The sequence below is a fragment of the Lepidochelys kempii genome, chromosome 10 (assembly GCF_965140265.1).
Source record: "Lepidochelys kempii isolate rLepKem1 chromosome 10, rLepKem1.hap2, whole genome shotgun sequence".
In the NCBI taxonomy this organism is placed as follows: domain Eukaryota; kingdom Metazoa; phylum Chordata; order Testudines; family Cheloniidae; genus Lepidochelys; species Lepidochelys kempii.
Genome location: NC_133265.1, coordinates 65,595,935 through 65,623,924, shown reverse-complemented (window position 1 = coordinate 65,623,924; position 27,990 = coordinate 65,595,935). Strand labels below are relative to the sequence as shown.

The 27,990-nt window shown below is 42.1% G+C and overlaps 1 protein-coding gene across 1 annotated transcript; it reads right to left on the bottom strand.

The window, feature by feature from the left end:
* Window positions 1-969: 969 nt before the first annotated feature.
* On the bottom strand, window positions 970-27,927 carry DTWD1 (DTW domain containing 1). Its single transcript, XM_073303974.1, has 5 exons — window positions 27,700-27,927; window positions 21,055-21,362; window positions 19,215-19,358; window positions 17,125-17,401; window positions 970-2,856 (listed from the first exon to the last, which is right to left on the bottom strand). The coding sequence occupies exons 2-5, from the start codon at window positions 21,328-21,330 to the stop codon at window positions 2,627-2,629; spliced, it is 927 nt and encodes a 308-aa protein (XP_073160075.1). The 5' UTR covers window positions 21,331-21,362; window positions 27,700-27,927; the 3' UTR covers window positions 970-2,626.
* Between the last annotated feature and the right edge of the window lie 63 nt (window positions 27,928-27,990).

The following is a 27,990-nucleotide window of genomic DNA, read 5'->3' as shown; positions in this document are numbered from 1 at the left end:
TTGAAACCTTCTAGCTTGCTGCTAGCTAGACCAAGTTTAAACTGGTCTTTTCCCCTCACTCCACATGCTGTCTCCTAGTACCTCCCTGACCTGATGTCTTAGGTGGATGGGAGGTTCTCTTTGGGTTCAGTCAGATGAGATAGGGGCCATTCCAGTTTTAAGAAATAGGTCCGGAATTAGCCCTTAACTAATTATCCCTTAGCCCCTGACCCTTATTTTAGTTAAGAGGGAGGTTAGTGCTGCTAACTCTACTTGAAAGGATTAAATACTTGCTATCTTTCATTTCGCAATGCAAAGCTATTCTTTTGGCTAGAAGCTGGAAAATCTATTGGAGACCATGATACTTTTTCAGTGGGTTGAGGAACCTCTTTTTTTGCCAGTCTCCAATTTAAATAATGGATTTAAATCTTTTTTGGAGGAAGCCAAGTTTCAGCCAGAACAGGTCAGAAACAGTGGTTACACTAACCTTCTGCCTGCTCCCCCCCCCCCACAAGGTTATCAGAGGAATGCCAATAGACCCTAAATAATGTGGACCCTAGATGTGTCCCATATTTGTAAGAGTGATTCTTTTGGTTTAATAATTAGTGTACCCTTCTAGCAAAGTTAATTTTGAAAAAAAAAAAATCTGAACCCAACTTTCTGGAGTCAATGTTCCAGATTTTAAATATTGCCTGTACATTGATTTCATCTGAGAACTAAAATTAATTTACTTTTGGAATAGCTTCTTACCTCCCATTGTTAAAATAAAGTGAGGTACCCAAATTTACATTTGGAAAATGTTTTTAACTTTATGAAAGTACTTTTCCAAAAGGAACGAAGACCAGCTTATATAAGCTTTTATCTGACCTCTACCATTTAAATAAAAAAAACATGTTTTCAGGGAAATGTCTTGGAAGAAAAAAAAAAATTTCTCCTCTGATTGATTCTTGTAAAACATTAGGTCACTGAGTTCACTTTTTGTATGGGTTTAAAATGGGTGAAAGTTTTTTCTTCTCAAACTATTATACACTGTTAAAGTGTTTCTTTGACTTTCTTAAAGTAATCTTTGTTTTAGAAACACAAGTACGGATGAAAATGTCAAAAAGACCATCAAAATTCATACCAGGGGAAATAGCATTAATCCTTGTGAAAAGCCAAATAACCTCTCTCATGAACAATAAAAACAAATGACTAAGAAATCTGTTGTTCTAATAGTTGACAGAGATGGCTGCTGGAGATTTTTCTTTCTGTAAGAGAAACACACAAACTTGCTTTTCACTTTAGTAGCTGCACCATCACATTTGAAATGCTGTTTATCATTCCGACCCTGAATCTGTGCCTTTTATGAACAGTGTTATTTTAATTCATGCATACTAACTAAATCTTTCTATTCCTAGGGCCAAATGGTCAGTCCTGACCTTCACTTTTGTGTATGTACACAGAGTGATTTCCATGTGCAAAAAAAATAAATAAATACCTGTTTCATGCCTACCTGAAGAAGTGAAATTGGGTGTAAAACTGGAGACTAGGTAGAAGCGGTCTGAAAAAGTGGCTCTTTAGTTTGTATTTCAATGCTCTGTTTATTGTGATTAATTTAATACCTTGGTACACTTCAGACAAAAGTAAAACAATTAATTAATCTGATGGCCCCAAACAAAATTCTATACAAGTTTAAAAACAGAAATTCTTAATGCCTTTTTCACAGTGCTGTTTACTTGCCCTCGGATACTGAGGCTCCCCTTTGGGAGGGGAGAGAAGGATCAGTGCAGATGGAAAATTGGCCAAGTTTACTGAGGAAAAAAAAGATACAGCTAAAATAAACTCACAGATTTCTGAAAAAGGTTAATTATTATGATTTCTCTTGTCTCTTTTGCAAGACTTGTGACTCCCTCACCAACATAGGAAAAAGACAGAAATATCTAGCCAGCTTAGGTCTGGTCTACACTTAAAAATTTTACCAGGATCTGCTCAGCATCACCCCACCTAAGTACCTTTATGAATCTAGGCCTATATTTTTATCTGTATAACTAAATCATTTTTCCAGCTTTAAAACTAACAAAGTTTATCATTTGTTTTCCATTCAGTCAACTAACTTGGGTCTTTTAATTTTTTTTCCCCTGAGGAAATATTGTCCTAATCGTTTCAGTAAGCAATCGTAATATCAACAGCATGAAGTCAACCTGATTGGTTAGAGCACATTCCTACACAGTATAATCACCTGAATTACATTGTACGTTTTAGAAAAGAGATTCCATGTTGACATATTAACTCCTCTTTAAAATCCTGAGATCTTACTATTTCCAGTCTGAGGTCTTAATCCTCCATTCCTTGCCTCCGACACATTGTGTTTTACCTAAGGTGTGTACTGCAGGGTCAGACTCACAAAGTAGGCCCTAACTGGCCAACCCTTAGGGACATGCATAATGTCATTGAAATAAGTAGTGATTAAAATTAAGCATCAAGTGTGTGCACAGCCAGATCCTGCTCTTGCATTTGGAGCAGCATTACAGACAACTCCAGACTGTAATATGCTGTGTTTTATTATTGAACTCAAATGTCATTCAGACAAAAAATTGTGTTACTACACTTTATCATAATTAAAGAAAGACAAACATGGTGCTATTCACAGACAAATGGATAGCTTGGCTTATTCTTTTCCTGCAGAATTCTTGGCGTTTTTTATCAACGTGTACATAAAAGAAAAGAAAAAAAGCAGGTTGTCATATTGTCCTTTGGAGCTCTCTTTTAAAACCTCCTGATGATAATCCACGAGAAAATAATAAATGGCTTCAATTGTAGAAAGATATGTATCTGGCTTTCCTTTCTGGTGACGCCAAAAGCAAGTTTTCCTTGTTTTCAACTCAATTTGTAGTAACCCTGCCAAGAAAAAGGGGACAAATGTTAGGCAGGCTGGCTTAACAAACAGAGCTCCAGACTGGGAATTGAGAGACTTGGGTTCTGTTAACGGCTTGGCCATTGGCCTGCTGGGTGACACTTTGCCTCTCTGTGCCTCAGTTTCTCCATTTCTACAATGAGGGTAATGGTGAAAAGTGCTAGATAAAAGCTAGGTATTTATTATATATTTTTTTATAATTTTGATGGATGATATTGGTTTGTTTTTAAGCATTCTTTCCATTTTTATCAATTAATTTTTACAGTTGCATAAAATTCTGGGTTTTAAATATTTTTTTTACATTTTTATTGATTTAAATTTTCACAATTACAGGAAATCATGTGTGGAGTCTAACTATTTATTCACAAGCAGACATTAAGATTAAAAAAGTTAAAACTTTAACAGTTAAACACAAATCATCAAACTCACACATGAAAAAATACAGAGCAAACAGCCTTAAATCAAACTCTAGGTTCTCAAGCACCTTTTTTCTTACTCCGCTTATTTGGAAGTTTCAATTATTTTTAAGGATATGATTCAGTCATGGAGGTCCTGGATTCCGTGACTTTCTGGAACCTCCATGACTTCTTCTGGAGCAGGGCTGGAGCAGTGGCCGCTGGAACAGCTGACCGGCGGCCAAACCTGAGCCCGCTGGCGCAATAGCAGGGGTTGGGTCAGCCCCCTGGGCCTGAAGCAGCAGTGATCAGCCCAGGCCACAGGAGCAGCAGCAAGCCCCAGCAGTGCTCTGTTTGTCCCCGTGTCCTAGGGTATTTTTAGTAAAAGTCAGGGACAGGTGAATTTTTGTTTATTGCCCAGGACCTGTCCCTGACTTTTACTGAAAATATCTATGACAGACTCTTAACCTTCATCATCATCATCATTGATTTTTCCGTAGGTTTGCATGGGTACTGTGAAATCAACATTTACCAATAAAAATCGAATCCCGCCAATCTTATATGTAACATCACAAAGATACACACAATTGTCAGCTATGGAGGGGTTTTGTTGTTGTTTTTGCTTTTTAATGTTGGCAATAATTCCCCCATCCTCACTGGGATCAAAAAAGGTAAGTTTTATAAATATTTCTACTTGAGGCCCAGATCCTACAATTTGATCTTCATGATAGATCACAATACCATTGACTCCATGAGTCTCTATCTAGGCTTAAGGCCCGCCCACATAGATCAAGTTGCAGCAACACGACCTTAAGCCCCAATCCTGCAAAGACTCAAGACCAGGCATAACTGTATGATGGGGCTAAGGGCCTCAGAGTGGAAGGTATAGTTCTGCAGGGATTTGATTTTGAGATGTCTGGAATGGCTATAACAGGTCACTTATGAAAGAAAATTGATGAAGGCAGGGCATGCAAGGGCTTGGTGACAAATGTAAGTTTACTATCTGCTTTTTTCCTTTACTTTTTTTTATTTTATTGAAATTAATGTGTCTAGAGAAGGCGGAGTAGTGCTTAATATATATTCAATGCATCATCTATTTCTAAGCAGAACTCATTCAGTGGAACTGAAATCAGTGGAGTTTTGCTTAAAACCTAATGATCTGATATGGCCCATTTTACATGAATATCTTACAATGTTCGTTATATTTACAAAACTGAATAAAAGTAAATAAATTATGCCGATTTCAATCATGCAATGATTCAAAAGCCACTGAAGGCCCTGACACTGCAACCTCCTCACTACTGATCCCTAAATAATCTTATTGAAGTGCAATCCCATATTACCCTAAAAAAACCCCATTGAAGTCACGTCAGCTATTCTGAAAATTCTTTAAAAATGCATAATAAGTCAATGGGATCAATTAGGTTAGCAAGCACTACAGTGTGTAATAAATGTTCGCAAAATCAGGCTCTGAACTATCTTCTTAAATGTTAACATTAAGATGCAAAATCTGTATCTTGAGATAATTTAACATCAGTAATTACAACATGGTCTGAGAATTGCTTGGAAATTACAGACAGAAGTTTGGTCCATCTCCAAATGGCCCTATTTCAGGAGCCCAAGCTGGCCTGTAGCCCAGCACTTACAATTTTGTACTTTTTATATAGCTTCAAACTACATTTAACTGTTTCTGGTGCAATCACAAGGTGAGTCTAGCTATTTATTTCACAGCTAACAACATGAATATTAATAGAATTTTCTTTTCAAAGTACACTATGTTATAACAGGCATTAAACAGTATGTAAACTGGTAATGAAAAATGTGTCTAAACTGAGGATAATAAAAATGATACAGGCTAATCATTTCCTTTAATTTTTACACTAAAGGCAGTTTTCATGACACTAGTTTATCTCCTATATAAAGTTTCAGTGACCTCTTTTAACAGAGGAGTACCCAATAAACCAAAAGAATAAGGGTGAAATTCTGGCTCAACTGAAGTCAATAGCAAAACTCCCACTGACTTCAGTAGAATCAGGGTTTCACCTTACAAGTGGTGAAGTAAAATTTAGGGAAGATTCCTCCAATACAAAGTTCCCATTGCTTAACATTTGGGGGCAGGGAAAGGGAAGTAAGATGTTAAACAACAGTCAGATCACGGGTTTCAGAGGAACAGCCGTGTTAGTCTGTATTCGCAAAAAGAAAAGGAGTACTTGTGGCACCTTAGAGACTAACCAATTTATTTGAGCATGAGCTTTCGTGAGCTACAGCTCACTTCATCAGATGTTTACCGTGGAAACTGCAGCAGACTTTATATACACACAGAAATCATGAAACAATACCTCCTCCCACCCCACTGTCCTGCTGGTAATAGCTTATCTAAAGTGATCAACAGGTGGGCCATTTCCAGCACAAATCCAGGTTTTCTCACCCTCCACCCCCCCACACAAATTCACTCTCCTGCTGGTGCTAGCCCATCCAAAGTGACAACTCTTTACATAATCAAGTCGGGCTATTTCCTGCATAGATCAAGGTTTTCTCACATCCCCCCCACCCCCATACACACACAAACTCACTCTCCTGCTGGTAATAGCTCATCTAAACTGACCATTCTCCAGGTTTAAATCCAAGTTAAACCAGAACATCTGGGGGGGGGGGTGTAGGAAAAAACAAGAGGAAACAGGCTACCTTGCATAATGACTTAGCCACTCCCAGTCTCTATTTAAGCCTAAATTAATAGTATCCAATTTGCAAATGAATTCCAATTCAGCAGTTTCTCGCTGGAGTCTGGATTTGAAGTTTTTTTGTTTTAAGATAGCGACCTTCATGTCTGTGATTGCGTGACCAGAGAGATTGAAGTGTTCTCCGACTGGTTTATGAATGTTATAATTCTTGACATCTGATTTGTGTCCATTTATTCTTTTACGTAGAGACTGTCCAGTTTGACCAATGTACATGGCAGAGGGGCATTGCTGGCACATGATGGCATAGATCACATTGGTGGATGTGCAGGTGAACGAGCCTCTGATAGTGTGGCTGATGTTATTAGGCCCTGTGATGGTGTCCCCTGAATAGATATGTGGGCACAATTGGCAACGGGCTTTGTTGCAAGGATAAGTTCCTGGGTTAGTGGTTCTGTTGTGTGGTATGTGGTTGTTGGTGAGTATTTGCTTCAGGTTGCGGGGCTGTCTGTAGGCAAGGACTGGCCTGTCTCCCAAGACTTGTGAGAGTGTTGGGTCATCCTTTAGGATAGGTTGTAGATCCTTAATAATGCGTTGGAGGGGTTTTAGTTGGGGGCTGAAGGTGACGGCTAGTGGCGTTCTGTTATTTTCTTTGTTAGGCCTGTCCTGTAGTAGGTAACTTCTGGGAACTCTTCTGGCTCTATCAATCTGTTTCTTTACTTCTGCAGGTGGGTATTGTAGTTGTAAGAAAGCTTGACAGAGATCTTGTAGGTGTTTGTCTCTGTCTGAGGGGTTGGAGCAAATGCGGTTGTATCGCAGAGCTTGGCTGTAGACGATGGATCGTGTGGTGTGGTCAGGGTGAAAGCTGGAGGCATGCAGGTAGGAATAGCGGTCAGTAGGTTTACGGTATAGGGTGGTGTTTATGTGGCCATTGTTTATTAGCACTGTAGTGTCCAGGAAGTGGATCTCTTGTGTGGACTGGACCAGGCTGAGGTTGGTGGTGGGATGGAAATTGTTGAAATCATGGTGGAATTCCTCAAGGGCTTCTTTTCCATGGGTCCAGATGATGAAGATGTCATCAATATAGCGCAAGTAGAGTAGGGGCTTTAGGGGACGAGAGCTGAGGAAGCGTTGTTCTAAATCAGCCATAAAAATGTTGGCATACTGTGGGGCCATGCGGGTACCCATAGCAGTGCCGCTGATCTGAAGGTATACATTGTCCCCAAATGTGAAATAGTTATGGGTAAGGACAAAGTCACAAAGTTCAGCCACCAGGTTAGCCGTGACATTATCGGGGATAGTGTTCTTGACGGCTTGTAGTCCATCTTTGTGTGGAATGTTGGTGTAGAGGGCTTCTACATCCATAGTAGCCAGGATGGTGTTATCAGGAAGATCACCGATGGATTGAAGTTTCCTCAGGAAGTCAGTGGTGTCTCGAAGGTAGCTGGGAGTGCTGGTAGCGTAGGGCCTGAGGAGGGAGTCTACATAGCCAGACAATCCTGCTGTCAGGGTGCCAATGCCTGAGATGATGGGGCGCCCAGGATTTCCAGGTTTATGGATCTTGGGTAGTAGATAGAATATCCCAGGTCGGGGTTCCAGGGGTGTGTCTGTGCGGATTTGATCTTGTGCTTTTTCAGGAAGTTTCTTGAGCAAATGCTGTAGTTGCTTTTGGTAACTCTCAGTGGGATCATAGGGTAATGGCTTGTAGAAACTCGTGTTGGAGAGCTGCCGAGCAGCCTCTTGTTCATATTCCGACCTATTCATGATGACAACAGCACCTCCTTTGTCAGCCTTTTTGATTATGATGTCAGAGTTGTTTCTGAGGCTGTGGATGGCATTGCGTTCCGCATGGCTGAGGTTATGGGGCAAGTGATGCTGCTTTTCCACAATTTCAGCCCGTGCACGTCGGCGGAAGCACTCTATGTAGAAGTCCAGTCTGCTGTTTCGACCTTCAGGAGGAGTCCATCTAGAATCCCTCTTTCTGTAGTGTTGGCAGGGAGACCTCTGTGGATTAGTATGTTGTTCAGAGGTATTTTGGAAATATTCCTTGAGACGGAGACGTCGAAAATAGGATTCTAGGTCACCACAGAACTGTATCATGTTCGTGGGGGTGGAGGGGCAGAAGGAGAGGCCCCGAGATAGAACAGCTGCTTCTGCTGGGCTGAGAGTATAGTTGGATAGGTTAACAATATTGCTAGGTGGGGTGAGGGAACCATTGCTGTGGCCCCTTGTAGCATGTAGTAGTTTAGAAAGTTTAGTGTCTTTTTTCTTTTGTAGAGAAGCAAAGTGTGCGTTGTAAATGGCTTGTCTAGTTTTAGTAAAATCCAGCCACGAGGAAGTTTGTGTGGAAGGTTGGTTCTTTATGAGAGTATCCATTTTTGAGAGCTCATTCTTAATCTTTCCCTGTTTGCTGTAGAGGATCTTGATCAGGTGATTCCGCAGTTTCTTTGAGAGCGTGAGGCACAAGCTGTCAGCATAGTCTGTGTGGTATGTAGATTGTAATGGATTTTTGATTCCGCAGTTTCTTTGAGAGCGTGAGGCACAAGCTGACAGCTTGTGCCTCACGCTCTCAAAGAAACTGCGGAATCACCTGATCAAGATCCTCTACAGCAAACAGGGAAAGATTAAGAATGAGCTCTCAAAAATGGATACTCTCATAAAGAACCAACCTTCCACACAAACTTCCTCGTGGCTGGATTTTACTAAAACTAGACAAGCCATTTACAACGCACACTTTGCTTCTCTACAAAAGAAAAAAGACACTAAACTTTCTAAACTACTACATGCTACAAGGGGCCACAGCAATGGTTCCCTCACCCCACCTAGCAATATTGTTAACCTATCCAACTATACTCTCAGCCCAGCAGAAGCAGCTGTTCTATCTCGGGGCCTCTCCTTCTGCCCCTCCACCCCCACGAACATGATACAGTTCTGTGGTGACCTAGAATCCTATTTTCGACGTCTCCGTCTCAAGGAATATTTCCAAAATACCTCTGAACAACATACTAATCCACAGAGGTCTCCCTGCCAACACTACAGAAAGAGGGATTCTAGATGGACTCCTCCTGAAGGTCGAAACAGCAGACTGGACTTCTACATAGAGTGCTTCCGCCGACGTGCACGGGCTGAAATTGTGGAAAAGCAGCATCACTTGCCCCATAACCTCAGCCATGCGGAACGCAATGCCATCCACAGCCTCAGAAACAACTCTGACATCATAATCAAAAAGGCTGACAAAGGAGGTGCTGTTGTCATCATGAATAGGTCGGAATATGAACAAGAGGCTGCTCGGCAGCTCTCCAACACGAGTTTCTACAAGCCATTACCCTATGATCCCACTGAGAGTTACCAAAAGCAACTACAGCATTTGCTCAAGAAACTTCCTGAAAAAGCACAAGATCAAATCCGCACAGACACACCCCTGGAACCCCGACCTGGGATATTCTATCTACTACCCAAGATCCATAAACCTGGAAATCCTGGGCGCCCCATCATCTCAGGCATTGGCACCCTGACAGCAGGATTGTCTGGCTATGTAGACTCCCTCCTCAGGCCCTACGCTACCAGCACTCCCAGCTACCTTCGAGACACCACTGACTTCCTGAGGAAACGACAATCCATCGGTGATCTTCCTGATAACACCATCCTGGCTACTATGGATGTAGAAGCCCTCTACACCAACATTCCACACAAAGATGGACTACAAGCCGTCAAGAACACTATCCCCGATAATGTCACGGCTAACCTGGTGGCTGAACTTTGTGACTTTGTCCTTACCCATAACTATTTCACATTTGGGGACAATGTATACCTTCAGATCAGCGGCACTGCTATGGGTACCCGCATGGCCCCACAGTATGCCAACATTTTTATGGCTGATTTAGAACAACGCTTCCTCAGCTCTCGTCCCCTAAAGCCCCTACTCTACTTGCGCTATATTGATGACATCTTCATCATCTGGACCCATGGAAAAGAAGCCCTTGAGGAATTCCACCATGATTTCAACAATTTCCATCCCACCACCAACCTCAGCCTGGTCCAGTCCACACAAGAGATCCACTTCCTGGACACTACAGTGCTAATAAACAATGGCCACATAAACACCACCCTATACCGTAAACCTACTGACCGCTATTCCTACCTGCATGCCTCCAGCTTTCACCCTGACCACACCACACGATCCATCGTCTACAGCCAAGCTCTGCGATACAACCGCATTTGCTCCAACCCCTCAGACAGAGACAAACACCTACAAGATCTCTGTCAAGCTTTCTTACAACTACAATACCCACCTGCAGAAGTAAAGAAACAGATTGATAGAGCCAGAAGAGTTCCCAGAAGTTACCTACTACAGGACAGGCCTAACAAAGAAAATAACAGAACGCCACTAGCCGTCACCTTCAGCCCCCAACTAAAACCCCTCCAACGCATTATTAAGGATCTACAACCTATCCTAAAGGATGACCCAACACTCTCACAAGTCTTGGGAGACAGGCCAGTCCTTGCCTACAGACAGCCCCGCAACCTGAAGCAAATACTCACCAACAACCACATACCACACAACAGAACCACTAACCCAGGAACTTATCCTTGCAACAAAGCCCGTTGCCAATTGTGCCCACATATCTATTCAGGGGACACCATCACAGGGCCTAATAACATCAGCCACACTATCAGAGGCTCGTTCACCTGCACATCCACCAATGTGATCTATGCCATCATGTGCCAGCAATGCCCCTCTGCCATGTACATTGGTCAAACTGGACAGTCTCTACGTAAAAGAATAAATGGACACAAATCAGATGTCAAGAATTATAACATTCATAAACCAGTCGGAGAACACTTCAATCTCTCTGGTCACGCAATCACAGACATGAAGGTCGCTATCTTAAAACAAAAAAACTTCAAATCCAGACTCCAGCGAGAAACTGCTGAATTGGAATTCATTTGCAAATTGGATACTATTAATTTAGGCTTAAATAGAGACTGGGAGTGGCTAAGTCATTATGCAAGGTAGCCTGTTTCCTCTTGTTTTTTCCTACACCCCCCCCCCCCCAGATGTTCTGGTTTAACTTGGATTTAAACCTGGAGAATGGTCAGTTTAGATGAGCTATTACCAGCAGGAGAGTGAGTTTGTGTGTGTATGGGGGTGGGGGGGATGTGAGAAAACCTTGATCTATGCAGGAAATAGCCCGACTTGATTATGTAAAGAGTTGTCACTTTGGATGGGCTAGCACCAGCAGGAGAGTGAATTTGTGTGGGGGGGTGGAGGGTGAGAAAACCTGGATTTGTGCTGGAAATGGCCCACCTGTTGATCACTTTAGATAAGCTATTACCAGCAGGACAGTGGGGTGGGAGGAGGTATTGTTTCATGATTTCTGTGTGTATATAAAGTCTGCTGCAGTTTCCACGGTAAACATCTGATGAAGTGAGCTGTAGCTCACGAAAGCTCATGCTCAAATAAATTGGTTAGTCTCTAAGGTGCCACAAGTACTCCTTTTCTTTTAGTCAGATCACGGACTCCAATGAGAATACAAGCACAGGATCAATTAATTTCAGCACAGAATATTTAAGAGTTTCAGAACAAAAAATTTAGAAGAGCTTAAGTGTTACTGTTTACTGAGCATATTTCCATCATCTCTGTAATGTATCTATATAGCCAAAGGCAATATTTTGTTACAAACACTAGTTGTTCTTATGAGAGTAACTCAGACTATCCAGGAAGTCAACATTTTGACTTGTTTTCATGTTTAGTATCCACATATTTTGAGCTCAAATAATAAAATAAATGTTTGTGCCAATCTGGGATTTAGGCAGGATGGAAGTATAGACATTTAGAACACACACATATGGAGAACAAACAAATTTTGTCCATACAGAAGCTATTTTCTCTCACATGCACTTCATTTGGCCGACGGTCACCTTTCAGAGTTTAGTTCTTATGCTCCCACTCTTTTTCTATGTGCTTTTATCATCACCACAAGCAACCATACTTCTTCACAATTACATCCAGACCTGTGATGATAGATACGAAAACCTGCAAGCTCCCATTCTAATCTACTTTAATGACTGTATTGGGAATGAAGGCACATTTAGGCTTGAAAGAGGCCTGCTGTGAATTTTAAGAGTCTGTTCCAGGGGTCGGCAACCTTTGGTTCGCCATTCCCGGCCAATGGGAGCTGTAGGGGAGTGATGTGCCTGCAGTCGGTCAATGTAAACAAAATGTCTCGTGACCCACCAACGGATTACCCTGATGGGCGCGTGCCGAAGGTTGCTGACCCCGGTCTGTTCTAACCACATTTAACAGAATAAGCAAAAGTAGAACTGCGCATGTGTAAGAAATTGCAAAGTAATTATGTTTCTGACCAAAAAAAAACCCCGCAAAAAAACTAGAAAATACAGTTTTAAAGTAACACAAGTTGTAGTGTTGGGGAGGAGAGTTAACATGAAAATGAGAGACTAATATATAATGTATAAGAAAAGATAAATTATAAATAAGTTTGTGCAACAAAGGGAGGTGCTGGAGAGGACTGTGATGAAATCATGCTGATGAGCTTCTCAGTTACAAGTAACTGATCACCACCTGCTGAGTGTTGTGTCTTGATAAAGATTTGTGAGAGTGCTGAGTATGTGAATCTTAATCCAACACACTGTAGTTTTATTCAACAACTAAAGCTTTACTCCCTGATTCTGCGAAGCACTTGAACATGCTCGACTGTAAGCAGATGCTGAAGGGTTCTGCTGAATCCCCGTTGGATATTATTGTGCAGGGGATTCAGAGCTCCACTAGTTTCAGCTCACTGGAATTTCCTTACAGTTCTTGAATTGGTTGCTATGTTTGTCCCTTATGTGGAAGTGGAAAGGGGTTCAGCCCCCTTCTCTAAATCTGCAGATTCTCAACATCTCTGTGGATCTTGGGGAATTTAGCCCAAGAAAAGGGAAGCCACATATTGGTCCCTTGCCTCTGTGTTGCTAGGGCTCTCCTACCAACTGTTGTCCCTTGAATCACCCTTGGTGTCCAAATCATAAAGAACAAGGATTTGTACATTATTTATAGGTGGAGCCTACAGGAGTTGATGAAGTTGTTCCCCCATCTCCCGGTTTTTTCTGGGTGGGGAAACAGGGGCAGGAAATCTTTGCAGACCTGCACCTTCCTCACAAAATGCCTCCAGAGCAGCGGAGACCTGCAGCCCATCAGGGTAATCTGCTGGCAGGCCACGGGACAGTGTTTACATTGACTGTCTGGGCATGGCCACCTGCAGCTCCCAGTGGCCACAGTTTGCCATTCCCGGCCAATGGAAGCTGTGGGAAGTGGCAGCCAGCACGTCCCTCAGCATGCGCGGCTTCCCGCAGCTCCCATTGGCCGGGAACGGCAAACTGTGACCACTGGGAGCTGCAGGTGGCTGTGCCTGTGGACAATCACTGTAAACACAGTCTCACAGCCCGCCAGTGGATTACCCTGATGGGCCGCGTGTGGCCTGCAGGTTGCCCACCGCTGCTCCAGAGGACGGGATAAAGGGGCAACATGCCACAGCGATAGTTCCTGCCACATTCCAGTAGCCTCCATGTACAGTTACAGGCTATCATTTACTTGCAGAAGCAGAAGGGAGCATAGATGCTTTAAAAACTGAAGCAGATGCATGGCATATATTTGCAAAAGAGAATATGTAAACTAATAAAAGAGATTTGACTAAGCCTACAGAAAAATTACCTAACCAATCTTCTACTTTAACAGCCATACTTATGCTGCATTACCTCTGGGAAAGTAATCATTAATACTGAATGTAACAGTTTACTTTTTAGATCCAGTGATCATTGATTTCTAATGAAGTAATCCATCAATCCTAACAAAGCATTAGCAACTTTCAAATATTTCCTGTCTGTAATGCAATTGGGTTTGGTTTGGTTTTCTAAAGATATATTACACCACTTTCCTAATAAGATTTAAAAAATACTTAATTATGTGCAAGTCTCCTAGGTTGTCTATTTCCAAGGCTAATTGATGTCCCGTATTGCTTTCACTTGTAAGTGCAATTAGCTAGATTTACTGAAATATATAAATGCAGGCTTACAAAACACAGACTTTATTTTACATTTTCTTGGCACACTTCGTTAATGGTTCTCTCCAGTATTTCTTTTAAGTTTATCTATTTGAACAAATACTGTAGTAACTTATTTTTTGGCAACAGAAGAATGATAGTGATTGTGTAACTCTGATGGGTGCAGTTGAGGTGCATACAGACCGATGTGAATGCCATCAATTTTCCTGTGAGAAAAATAATACAACCAACCCACAAAAGAATTTCTAACAAGTCCATAGTGTAGGAGGTAGGGGTGAAATTCATGCCTTTAAGGCAGTACACAAGCTCAGCTAGTCCTATTTGCGGTATAATAGGGGGAATTGAGGGAGACATGAGTGGCATGGACAGAAAAGGAGTCTCTGCACCCTCTGCTAATAAAAGCATTTGGTTCCATGCTAGCTCTGCATAAAGTACAATTCAGGTTTTGGTCCTTTTAGTCATCTCTATGTAGCTACTAGATGAACTGGTAAGATGACATGGACTCACATGCCAACAATATGGGGATGATACACAGCTCTACTTATCCCTCACCATGTACAACTGTACCACCACCACAACCAAGATGGAAGAAGAGTTAGCTGAAACTGAACCTGAACAAAATGGAGGTTATCAAATCTGTCTGCCATTCTCTACATTGGCTTGCCACAGAATGTCAATTCAAATTCATGGTCTCCGCCCTTAATTTCAAGGTGCTTTCCAGAATGAAAACTGCAGTCAAACACTCATTAGACACCATGGAATTTTCTATCACAACAGCAAAGCTCATCTGTGTAGGAGACAAAGCTTTGTCAAGAACCACCCCAGACTATGGAAGGAACTTCCACGGGAACTAAGGACCAGAACAAATCTCACCACCTTCTGCTTCAAGTGCAAGGTGTACTTTTTTGACTTACTTTCTCTAATATAAACACATAGTGTGTACATATTAAAAAAACAAAACACTAACCTACTCATAGGGAGAGGAGAAGAGAGAATGAACCACACGTAACACATATTAGTCACATCACTTAATGGACTACTGGAAGGCACTCAGGTAGGTTGGTGACAAGGACTGCATAAGATTCTGACTAGACTAGAATTAGAAGAGTGGTGTGGAGTAGAGAATTTGGGATTATATAACCTGGGGAAGGGTCCACTGGGTCAACTCTTAAGTAGACGAAATCCCTACCTTATTATTATTTGTATTACTATAGCGCCTAGGAGCTCTAGTCATGGACCAGGAGCCCATTATGGTGGTCACTGTACAAACAGAACAGGATTGTCTCTGCCCTAAGGGGCTTACAGTGTAAGTATAACACAAGACAACGGACACAGACAGATGGGGGAGTTCAAGTAAACAACGAGAGTATTGGTCAGCAAGCTAGGCAGTGATCTCTGCCCACCAGCAGCCTAACAGTTTTTGAGCTGTTTGTCGGCATCACAGAAAAGGAGTTTTGAAGATGGAAACGAGGTGTGTGGACATTTACAAGGAGCTTCTCCCAAGCATGTCGGGCAGCATGGGAGAAAGTACAAAAGCGTTTATTTGAAAATGTAACAATTGGGTGATGGAGGCTGGCATCATGGGCTGACTGGAGGCACGCATTGACAGCTCACTGGCAAATGAGAGGTGATAGGTAGGTGGCGATTTACTGTGAAGTGCCTGGAAGCTAAATACAAGCATCTTATGTTTGATGCAATAGAGAATGGGGAGTCAGTGGAAGGATTCAAAGAGAGGGGTGACGTGGTCAAAGTGATGGGCTAGGAAAGTGATCATTGCAGCAGCATTCCGAATGGATGTAAGTGTGGTAAGATTGCATTTGTCTAGGCCAGAGAAAAGAATGTTACAATAATCAAGATGACGAGAGCTTGGAGGAGAATTTTAGCTGTGTGGATGGATAAGAATAGTCATATCCTAGAGATGTTATGCCAAAAGATTCTGCAAGATTTAAGTTTAGCCTGGATTTGAGGACCTAGAAAAAGATGTAAGTCAAAATATGTACATGCAGATTATAGGCACGAGCAACAGATGGACTGATGATGACCACAATGATTAGAAGGCAGAAGCTACCATTCTGTCCCCTAGGCTGAAATAGGTACAGGGATGGGCTACGGTGCAGTCCAATGACTTGGCCCTGAAAGGGGGGGAGGGGGGAGGATTTTCTCTCCTTAGATACAACCAAGACACCCATATAAATCCCAAGTTTCTTAGCTGCATGTTGGTTTCCTGAATTTCATCCTTTGTGAACAGAATTATTAAGTGCCTTAAATCAGTTCACATTTACACCATGCGATAAAGCAATACATCACTGTAGTGTATATCAATTTATTTGATAACAGAATTTTTATGTTAAATATATTTAGTAATAGGATTTTTATTGGATAATAAATTATGCTCATATGTAGTATTTTTAATGAGCTAACTGGGCAGCAAAGCAGCATTCATCTTCCATGCAGGAAACCTGTGATGCCCACTCCATACGCTGGTAGAAATTAAGTTGAGAAATACATACTTGCTAATACACAGAGTAGAAATGAAGGAAATGTGCCTTCCAACCTAAGGGCTTGCTCTTGCTCTCGTGAAGTCAGTTTTCAAACTGCCATTGATTTCAATGGGAGCAGGATTGAGCCCTACATAGCACAAGTATAAAACTGCCAAATTGTTGTTACGCATTTTAATGCTCTGTGGAATGCTTAAATATGTCCTTCTAATCAATATAACACAATGAAGGCTGTGCAGAACTACAAGTACATTGTGCTAATTCAGAATAAAAGCAACAATACTCGTATTATGTTTTCCACTGATGGCATTATTGATACTGTCAGGAAGAACTAGGTTCTGTGTAACACAACATGTTCAGATATTTGACAAAAGCCGGGGTGGGCGGGGGAATGACACCAAACAAGAAAACGGCTACACCTTTAGATTTCTCCATTTTAAGTCATATAATTGAACCCCTGATGTGAAGTATGTTCAGATCCACTTTCATGTATGTATTTTGACCCTGCTCATCACTATGGTATCCAATCAGGTCTTTTGCATTTAGGAAAGAAATATGTATATTTCATTTAGCCACTTTACTATAGCTGTAACATCCCATTTTATTTATTTACTTATTTACCTTGGAGTCGCTCATCAGTGATTATTTTGTTGGTTTGATTCCAAGTACTGTCAATAAATATTACTTTCTTCAGTACAGTGTCTTCACTCCTGCTGTTTGATTTGTATTCGCTTAGGTTTCTATCTTCTTTTGTTTCTATTTTTGCTTTCTTGAGAAATGGCTCTGCTGAAGGATCATCATCATTGCCACAACTAACATTTTTCTGAACATTTTTTTGCAGATGGATAATAATATCTTTTACCGAAATTGAGTTAGGACCAGGAAAGATAAGTGCAATCTAAAATGAAAACAAATAGAGAGATCCGAGTGCCATTTAGATAGAAACTGTTAAAAGTTCTTGAAACTTTACCAGAAACTTTCTATTAAAAAAGAAAATACCTATTCTGTACAGCAATCCACACACACAAATAAAACCATTTAAATCCATACAAGATGAAAGTGAACTTCTCTTTGAAAATGTATTTCAAATGCCCCAAAGGGTAAGAAGAGAGACGGGGTAAAAGAAAAACTAAATTAAGGTAAGGGATTTGTTTAAATTAATTATTTGCAAGGGTTTCATTAAATATGTACAGGCTTGGCAGAATTAGCTTTTAACAGTAAATGTCAGTAAATATCAATTTCACCATACATATCCGAACAGACTAAAAATGTTTCCACCACCAATAACTGAAAATTTACAGATAGGCAAAGATAGAAAAATACTGCTTGACAACTTACTACAGGCTGTAATTAAATAATAATTGTCTGATGTACCCATAGTTTCCTGCAATTGAAAATGTTAAAAACAAACAAAAAAAACCGATAAAAACTGACAAATTGCTTAAAACCCAAAATTTCATGCAATGTGAAAACGTAAATCAATAAAAATAAAATGTTTAAAGATATCCAGCAAAATTATTATATATATATAAAAATCAAAATCTGCCAAGCCTACATGTGTATTACGTCCATACATGTTAAACAAAGTTATCCTACCAGCCAATATTTTCTGTGCAAGGTACTATGCAGATGTTTACACTAATCTATTTCTCTATGCCAGGGTGCAACCTTATATTGTGAAGATGGCCAGATTCCACTTTTAATTATGGTCTATGGGCCAGAGTATAAATGTAGGACTACTTGTTAGCCTAAATTAATTCATACATTTTAAGGCCAGAAGTGTCGATTAGATCATCTAGTCTGACTTCTAATCACAGCAGAACTCCCACAGATGTTAATGGTATGTCACACAAAACAACAGTATAATATGGCCTATATGCAATAATTAAACCTCCTTATTACATTCAGCATCTTAATGGGAATTTATGACCTCCTTTAGGATCAGCAGTATTTTCTTTTTTTCCCCCAGTCTTCCCTATCCTCCTTCCTCCGTTTCTCTCCCTCTTCCCTGTTCTTTGCTTGACGTTTCCATCCCTGAAGCAAATACCAATTCCCACATCCATGAATCATTCACTCTCTTTCCTTCCCATTTGTTAATGCTGACGATAAATATTTGTTAGGTTTCAGAATTCTCACTGCAGTGAAATTGAGGACCGGGTGCTCATTCTTCACAGTCATTATTTCAGGCTCTGTTCTGACTCAAGACGACAACATGTATCAATTACATTTGGTAGGTTTTCCCTGCACCAGGAAATACTAGAAACGTACTTTTTACAAAATAAAAGCTTAGATTCTGCAGAAGTTGAATATGCCAAGCAGGCCACATAACTCCATCAAGCAGGGCAATGCGGCCAGTGGGCTTGGTGTTTGACACTTCTGCTCTATGCAGTAAGTAAAATACTTGCTACAAAGCGCAATGAACCAAATCCTCTCTCTTCTCTGTGGGTGCAGAGGATCGTGGACACAACAGAATCAGTGCATTTAGGCTGCACATGGAGGCAAATTTCCATGAGCCCGGCAGGATGTCCATATCCCTATGCACTGCAGAGACGTGCTCTGGGTGGGGTGGAATGGATTCATGGAGGAATAGTGGCAGAGTAGTGGGATCTGCACTCCCCCTGCAAAGGGGAGGTGCAATATCAGCAGGAGTTGGGAGACGAAAGGCACATGAACACTTCCCCAGCGCACAGCCCTGTTACAGAATTTCTTACTTCATATCTTTTTTCTTCATATTCCGGAATGCAAGGATATGTATAAATGGTAACATCTTCAGGTGCCAGGAGTTTAGCATGTACAGCAGTGCTTTTGCCATCAGTTTCATTTGGGTGTTTAATTATGTCAATCTTCAAAGGAAGCTACAACAAAAATGGCAGACATATAAACAAATTTGGATGTATGTCTAGGAAATCCCCAGACAGAAACTTTTTAAAATATATAGTAAATTCATATAGTTTCCTAAAAATGTTTTGATTTAGATATATAAGAATATGGAAGTTCCTAATTTCAACAGAAGTTCCTTAAAAACTATACTGTTTAATGCAAAATAGGGGGGGAGATCAGATTAAAATGCACAGGAAATAGCACTCACTGCTTTTAATAATAAGCAATTTAGCTATTATATGTGCACACTTGACACTCTAATGTCGCTAAAGTGAAGGCTCTATTGATACTTTTGTTATCAATTTTAATTTTCAGTTATTAATAATGGACAAAAGAAGTTATGCATTTAAATTTAGCAGCCTTATGCTCCCAATCCTGAACACCTATTTGTATTAGGTATTCAACCCATTGAAATTAATACAAAACTCTTTGATTTCAAGGTGAACAGAGTCAAGCACAATGGTTAAAATTTTCAAAAGCACCTAACTGACTTATGAGCCAAAGTCCAATTTTCAATAGGCCCGTGGCATTTAAGTGTGAAGTGACTTTTGTAAATGGGACCTTGGCACTTCTGAAAGCTTTATTCCCTATCTCAGCTGAAAAACAATATATTTTAAGAAAATAGTTAACTGACTTAGTTATACAACTATGAGCAGTTCTTTATTTTTTTTAAGTTCACATTTTGAGTCATATTCAGCTTTGGTTTAAATGGGTGCAGCTCCCTAGCATTTGTTTATACAAACTCTCACCCTCACTACAGAGTCACATTCCTACGCCAGAAGTGGCCATTGTGATCGTCTAGTCCAGGAGTGGCCAACCTAAGCCTGAGAAGGAGCCAAAATTTACCAATGTACATTGCCAAAGAGCCACAGTAATACATCAGCAGCCTCCTACCCACCGGCAGCCCTGCCGATCAGCGCCTCCCTTTCCCTCCCCGCACTTCCCGATCAGCTGTGTTCAGGAGGCTCGGGGGGTGGGGGAAGGGGGAGGAGGAGCGAGGGCATGGTAGGCTCAGGGGAGGGGGTGGGAAGGGGTGGCAGGGTCAGGGGTTGAGCAGTGAACACCCCCCAGCACAGTGGAAAGTTGGCACGCGTAGCTCCAGCCCTAGAGTCGGTGCCTATACAAGGAGCCACATATTAACTTCTGAAGAGCCGTAGGTGGTTCCGGAGCCAGAGGTTGGCCACCCCTGGTCCAGTCTGACCTCCTGTATACGACAAGCCATAGAACTTCCCCCAAAATAATTCTTAGAGTGTACTTTTTAGCAAACAATCTCATCTTGATTTCAAAATGTCTATGCCACTGGTACTTACAATTTGGAGAACTCTGGTGAGAATGGTTTAAGAAAGAGTTTAAAGAATTAGTCCTAATCCCTCAATTTCATAACTTTACACATGAGGAGTCCCATTGACTTCAGTGGGACTCCTTGTATATGCAAAGTTGAGCATATGCATAAGTATTTGCAGAACTGAAACCTTAACTATCAATTTTCTTACATCTGGTTCCTTAAACCAGACAACTAACCCTACTTTATCATAATTTATTCATCTATCATTACCACTGTGTTAAAGAGGACCTAGAAAAAGAGAATGCTGGCAATGTATTCACACAGACCCCCCTCCCCCCCCCCACTAACAAATAATAGGCACATTAAATATGTTATGTTTCACTAACCTTCACAACTGGAATTTCTTTGCTAGGCACAGTTTCAACTGGAACATAACATGAATAACAATAAAACATCCTTGAACTACCACATCTTGGGCACTTTGATCTCCCACTCTTTTGGGCCTTTTCAAGAACTTCCCAGGATGCTAACTGTAAATTTTGAAGTGGATTATCTTGAAGTGATGAAGTAGTCTGTTGTTGTGAATTTTTCAAACATTCAAAATTTCTTTTTAATTTCTGATGGCTTTCTTGGTTCAAACATGTAGATGAATTTAAAGACATCTTTACTTTAAACAGACCATATGCTGTATCTGCTAAAGAAAAATACATTGTATATGATGTACTATAAATAGACTAATTTCTAAAAAAGTAATCATCATGTGGTCATCCTATTTAACTAACACATACTTGTTATTATTTATCACAGCAGAAATCGACTAGATCAGATCAAATTAATCCTGAAGAGATTATATTAAAAAAAACAAACCACCCCCTGAGGTTCCTATCAGTAGCCAGACTCCTCTATGCTAGGTGCTATACAAACATAGATTAAAAGATGGTCCTTGACTTTAAAGAACGCAAGGACTCGGGCCTTGACCATGCAGACATGCACATGCATAGTTTTACTCAGATGAGTTGTCTCACTCACTTTACTCATGTGAGTAAAGTTACAAACATGCATATTTGTAAATTCAAGCTGTAAACTTTCCGATTTTGCAAACGCTTTGGCCTCAATCCCGCTAATGGACTTCAGTATGTGCTTAACTTTACTCACACGAGTAGTCCCATTAATTTCCAGTAGGAGTATGCGTTTGCAAATATAAGTATACAGGTTTAGGTCCCAACCCTGCAATTTGTTGGGACACACCCCTTTGCCTACACAAAGCCCCACTGATATGCATAGGATTCTGAGAGGGCACAGTGATTTTCCAGCGTGCAATAAGGTGCAGGTTCAGAGCCATTGACAAAAATAATGAGGAGTTCTTGTGGCACCTTAGAGACTAACAAATTTATCTGGGCATAAGCTTTCGTGGGCTAGAACCCACTTCGTCAGATGCATGGAGTGAAAATACAGGAGCAGGCATAAATACATGAAAGGATGAGGGGTTGCTTTACCAAGTGTGAGGTCAGTCTAACGAGTTAAATCAATTAACAGCAGGATACCAAGGGAGGAAAAATAACTTATGAAGTGGTAAGAGAGTGGCCAATGTTAGGCCAAAATTTTCAAACTTCAGTGCCTAAAACTGAGCTCCTAAATTGAAAATGAGCCACTTGTTTACTTTAAATAACTTTAGTCATAGAAAGTCTCAACATTTCCACATTACCTTCTGTAGATGTGTTGGGGGTTTTTTTGGTAGCTTAAAAAAAAAAAAGATGTATTTGTCTCTACAGCAGTGATAAGTTTAACTAAAAAATGCTTTAATTAATATCTTTAACAGTTCTGTTTTAAGTAGAGGAACAAAATATTAATGCAAGAACTGTAGACTGTTCATCCCAGATGTCAAAGCAACATAGAATACTGGGGCCCCTTACATCACATAAAAGGGCTGGCACAAAGGGGCCCTAAAAGCCCTGTATTCAACTGGGAGAATTCCCCCAGGGCAAGCACAGTCTAATACTACACCTGAGAATCCAGTGTAGGTGACAAGCCAGGAGTTGCACCACAGTGCTGTGACAGACAGACTTCCAGAACTATTTAAAAAGAAAAGGAGTACTTGTGGCACCTTAGAGACTAACCAATTAATTTGAGCATAAGCTTTCGTGAGCTACAGCTCACTTCATCGGATGCATACTGTGGAAAGTTTAGAAGATCTTATGAAAAGCATGAAAAAATACCTCCTCCCACCCCACTCTCCTGCTGGTAATAGCTTATCCAAAGTGACCACTCTCCCTACAACGTGCATGATAATCAAGGTGGGCCATTTCCAGCATAAATTCAAGTTTAACCAGAACGTCTGGGGGGGGGGGGGGGAAACAAGGGGAAATAGGCTACCTTGCATAATGACTTAGCCACTCCCAGTCTCTATTTAAGCCTAAATTAATAGTATCCAATTTGCAAATGAATTCCAATTCAGCAGTTTCTCGCTGGACTCTGGATTTGAAGTTTTTTTGTTTTAAGATAGCGACCTTCATGTCTGTGATTGCGTGACCAGAGAGATTGAAGTGTTCTCCGACTGGTTTATGAATGTTATAATTCTTGACATCTGATTTGTGTCCATTTATTCTTTTACGTAGAGACTGTCCAGTTTGACCAATGTACATGGCAGAGGGGCATTGCTGGCACATGATGGCATATATCACATTGGTGGATGTGCAGGTGAATGAGCCTCTGACAGTGTGGCTGATGTTATTAGGCCCTGTGATGGTGTCCCCTGAATAGATATGTGGGCACAGTTGGCAATGGGCTTTGTAGCAAGGACAGGTTCCTGGGTTAGTGGTTCTGTTGTGTGGTATGTGGTTGTTGGTGAGTATTTGCTTCAGGTTGGGGGGCTGTCTATAGGCAAGGACTGGCCTGTCTCCCAAGATTAGTGAGAGTGTTGGGTCATCCTTCAGGATAGGTTGTAGATCCTTAATAATGCGTTGGAGGGGTTTTAGTCGGGGGTTGAAGGTCACGGCTAGTGGCGTTCTGTTATTTTCTTTGTTAGGCCTGTCCTGTAGTAGGTGACTTCTGGGAACTCTTCTGGCTCTATCAATCTGTTTCTTCACCTCCACAGATGGGTATTGTAGTTGTAAGAATGCTTGATAGAGCTCTTGTAAGTGTTTGTCTCTGTCTAAGGAGTTGGAGCAAATGCGGTTGTATCGCAGAGCTTGGCTGTAGACGATGGATCGTGTGGTGTGGTCAGGGTGAAAGCTGGAGGCATGTAGGTAGGAATAGCGGTCAGTAGGTTTCCGGTATAGGGTGGTGTTTATGTGACCATTGTTTATTAGCACTGTAGTGTCCAGGAAGTGGATCTCTTGTGTGGACTGGACCAGGCTGAGGTTGGTGGTGGGATGGAAATTGTTGAAATCATGGTGGAATTCCTCAAGGGCTTCTTTTCCATGGGTCCAGATGATGAAGATGTCATCAATATAGCGCAAGTAGAGTAGGGGTGTTAGGGGACAAGAGCTGAGGAAGCGTTGTTCTAAATCAGCCATAAAAATGTTGGCATACTGTGGGGCCATGCGGGTACCCATAGCAGTGCCGCTGATCTGAAGGTATACATTGTCCCCAAATGTAAAATAGTTATGGGTAAGGACAAAGTCACAAAGTTCAGCCACCAGGTTAGCCGTGACATTATCAGGAATAGTGTTCTTGACGGCTTGTAGTCCATCTTTGTGTGGAATGTTGGTGTAGAGGGCTTCTACATCCATAGTGGCCAGGATGGTGTTATCAGGAAGATCACCGATGGATTGTCGTTTCCTCAGGAAGTCAGTGGTGTCTCGAAGGTAGCTGGGAGTGCTGGTAGCGTAGGGCCTGAGGAGGGAGTCTACATAGCCAGACAATCCTGCTGTCAGGGTGCCAATGCCTGAGATGATGGGGCACCCAGGATTTCCAGGTTTATGGATCTTAGGTAGTAGATAGAATATCCCAGGTCGGGGTTCCAGGGGTGTCTCTGTGCGGATTTGATCTTGTGCTTTTTCAGGAAGTTTCTTGAGCAAATGCTGTAGTTGCTTTTGGTAACTCTCAGTGGGATCATAGGGTAATGGCTTGTAGAAAGTGGTGTTGGAGAGCTGCCGAGCAGCCTCTTGTTCATATTCCGACCTATTCATGATGACAACAGCACTCTTTTGTCAGCCTTTTTGATTATGATGTCAGAGCTGTTTCTGAGGCTGTGGATGGCATTGTGTTCTGCACGGCTGAGGTTGTGGGGCAAGTGATGCTGCTTTTCCACAATTTCAGCCCATGCACATCGGCGGAAGCATTCTATGTAGAAGTTCAGTCTGCTGTTTCGACCTTCGGGAGGAGTCCACCTAGAATCCTTCTTTTTGTAATGTTGGTAGGGAGGCCTCTGTGGATTAGTATGTTGTTCAGAGGTATTTTGGAAATATTCCTTGAGTCGGAGACATCGAAAATAGGATTCTAGGTCACCACAGAACTGTATCATGTTCATGGGGGTGGAGGGGCAGAAGGAGAGGCCCCGAGATAGGACAGCTGCTTCTGCTGGGCTGAGAGTATAGTTGGATAGGTTAACAATATTGCTGGGTGGGTTGAGGGAACCATTGCTGTGGCCCCTTGTAGCATGTAGTAGTTTAGAAAGTTTAGTGTCCTTTTTCTTTTGTAGAGAAGCAAAGTGTGCGTTGTAAATGGAAATCCCAGAAGTCACCTACTACAGGACAGGCCTTAAAACAAAAAAACTTCAAATCCAGACTCCAGCGAGAAACTGCTGAATTCGAATTCATTTGCAGAGAGTGGTCAGTTTGGATGAGCTATTGCCAGCAGGAGAGTGAGTTTGTGGGGGGGGGGGGGGGGGGGGGGCTGAGAAAACCTGGATTTGTGCTGGAAATGGCCCACCTTGATCATCATACACATTGTAAGGAGAGTGATCACTTTAGATAAGCTATTACCAGCAGGAGAGTGGGGTGAGAGGAGGTATTGTTTCATGGTCTCTGTGTATATAATGTCTTCTGCAGTTTCCACAGTATGCATCCGATGAAGTGAGCTGTAGCTCACGAAAGCTTATGCTCAAATAAATTGGTTAGTCTCTAAGGTGCCACAAGTACTCCTTTTCTTTTTGCGAATACAGACTAACACGGCTGTTACTCTGAAATCTAATCATACAGATTCTTAAAGGAGAAAAAAGAGGCCAGGAGGCCCTCTGATTTGATATGCATGCCCAGCCTGCAAACTGATTCTCTTCAATATAATGCCTTATGGCAGTGTGGTGTTCAATTACAAAGCCCCAAAGCATTTTCATCATTGAGGCTGACAGGAGAAATGCTGCTGTTAGTGGAAGAGGAAAACCTCTGTGGTCTCAAAATAATAGCTACACAAAAACTTAACTGAAAAACAAACGTAATATATTTTTGCAAGCACAACAGCAATACAGTTTTCACATCCTGTAAGACTGAGAGCTTGATTCAGACAACAAATCAGTCATAACGAATAACAATTCGATCTGCAGAGTAGCCTCCTCCCACAGCAGAGAAGTCTTGCTTATGCGGAGACAGACTACCTCATCTAGATGAATTTTAAGACATTTTAATACCTCTCACGAAGGAGAGTTGCTCTATAGGTTTCAGTGAAATACTGAAAACTATATTGGTCATTTTCAAAGTCACCCTCAATGAAGCTGTTCCAAAATGACAGCCCTGCTCACTAATTTCTGCCCTGGGGCCTGGGAATAGTGCACTGTTAGGACTCAATCCTGCAAAGTCGTGAGGCCCTCCTCAAAAATGCTGTGAATTCCCTCATCTTCCATTGAAACCAAATGTACACGAACAGGCCCTTTAGAAGCAACAAACAACAAGGATCAGAGCACCATAAAAAGGCAATAGGAAACACAAATGAAGGATTGAGGCCTTTGCTGTTTCGATTTAAACAGAAGGGTATGTAAATCAGGGGTACTGGAAAATAATAAAAATTCTTTTGCCGAACATTATTACAGGTTTCAGAGTAGCAGCCATGCTAGTCTGTATCCGCAAAAAGAAAAGGAGTGGGTACGAGAGGGCTGCCGGATTTTGTTCACAAGGAGCCCTTCCTCAGAGTAGTATGGGCAAGGAGGAGGCAGGCTGGCTTGCTTGACCCAGCTCCTGCCCCAGCCTCCCACAAGTACTCCTGTTCTTTTTGCGGATACTGACTAACATGGCTGCTACTCTGAAACCTGTAATTGTGGCACCTTAGAGACTAACAAATTTATTTGAGCATGAGCTTTTGTGAGCGGAGCTGTAGCTCACGAAAGCTTATGCTCAAATAAATTTGTTATTCTCTAAGGTGCCACAAGTACTCCTTTTCTGTTTGCAAACATTATTAGACACCATAAACACATACACTTCCTATTCACTATCTTCTCCTACTACCATTTTTAACAGGATAAGAGAGCAAACACTATTTTGGGAGGCAAGTCTGCTCCTTCACAGAAGCGGGACTGGCCTGAGAATCTTAGGCGCTTGCCTTCATGATCATCAGCTGAGATTCCATTGCTCCCAGGCCTGGACATGATGGTCCTAAAGGCGCCACTGCAGACACTGAAATGAGGGGGCAATGCACCGTACACCTGTATGGGCTGCTCTGTACCACAAGGGGCCCATCCAGTCATTGAAACAAGCACCTCCTCCTTGCCCATACTACTCTGAGGAAGGGCTCCTTGTGAACAAAATCCGGCAGCCCTCTCGTACCCATAAAAGCCTCCTCTACACACATCTAAATGGAGCAAACTCCCTCTCTTCACTACTCCCTTACAGTCCTCCCCGTGGACATCAAAACAGAGTAACACCCCCCTTCGCAATGGGGTAACTCCCCACACAGGGGACCGGAAAATATCACAATGGGGCATCATCTACCCACAGGGCCCTCCCCGCAAACCTCAGCGAGGGCCCTCCGCATGCCCTGGACAAAGACCAGCCCGCCCCTTTAACCCCTGCTCGAGTGGCGGGGCCCGAGAATCAGGCACCCCCGGGCCAGGAGGCGCTGCAGGTGCCCAGGCCCGGCCCCCACGGAGGGCAGACGTTTACCTGGAGGAATCCAGGCAGGCTGGCTGGCTGGCTTGCTTGACCCAGCTCCAGCCCCAGCCTCCCCCCGCGTGTCTGGATAATCACAGGAGACCCCGCCTCAGCCACTCGCTCAGTTCCAGCCCTAAAGAAACGCCGGCGGCTCCCAGTCCTACGGCGCTCGGCAGCGCTTCCAACTCTGGGCCCGGGTCTGAACTCCGCAACCGGAACCAAAGCGCCCGGCCTCGGCCTGCCGGCGTGCGGGACACCGGAAGAACCCACCCGAGGGAGCGCTTTTTAGGAGACGCCTGGTTG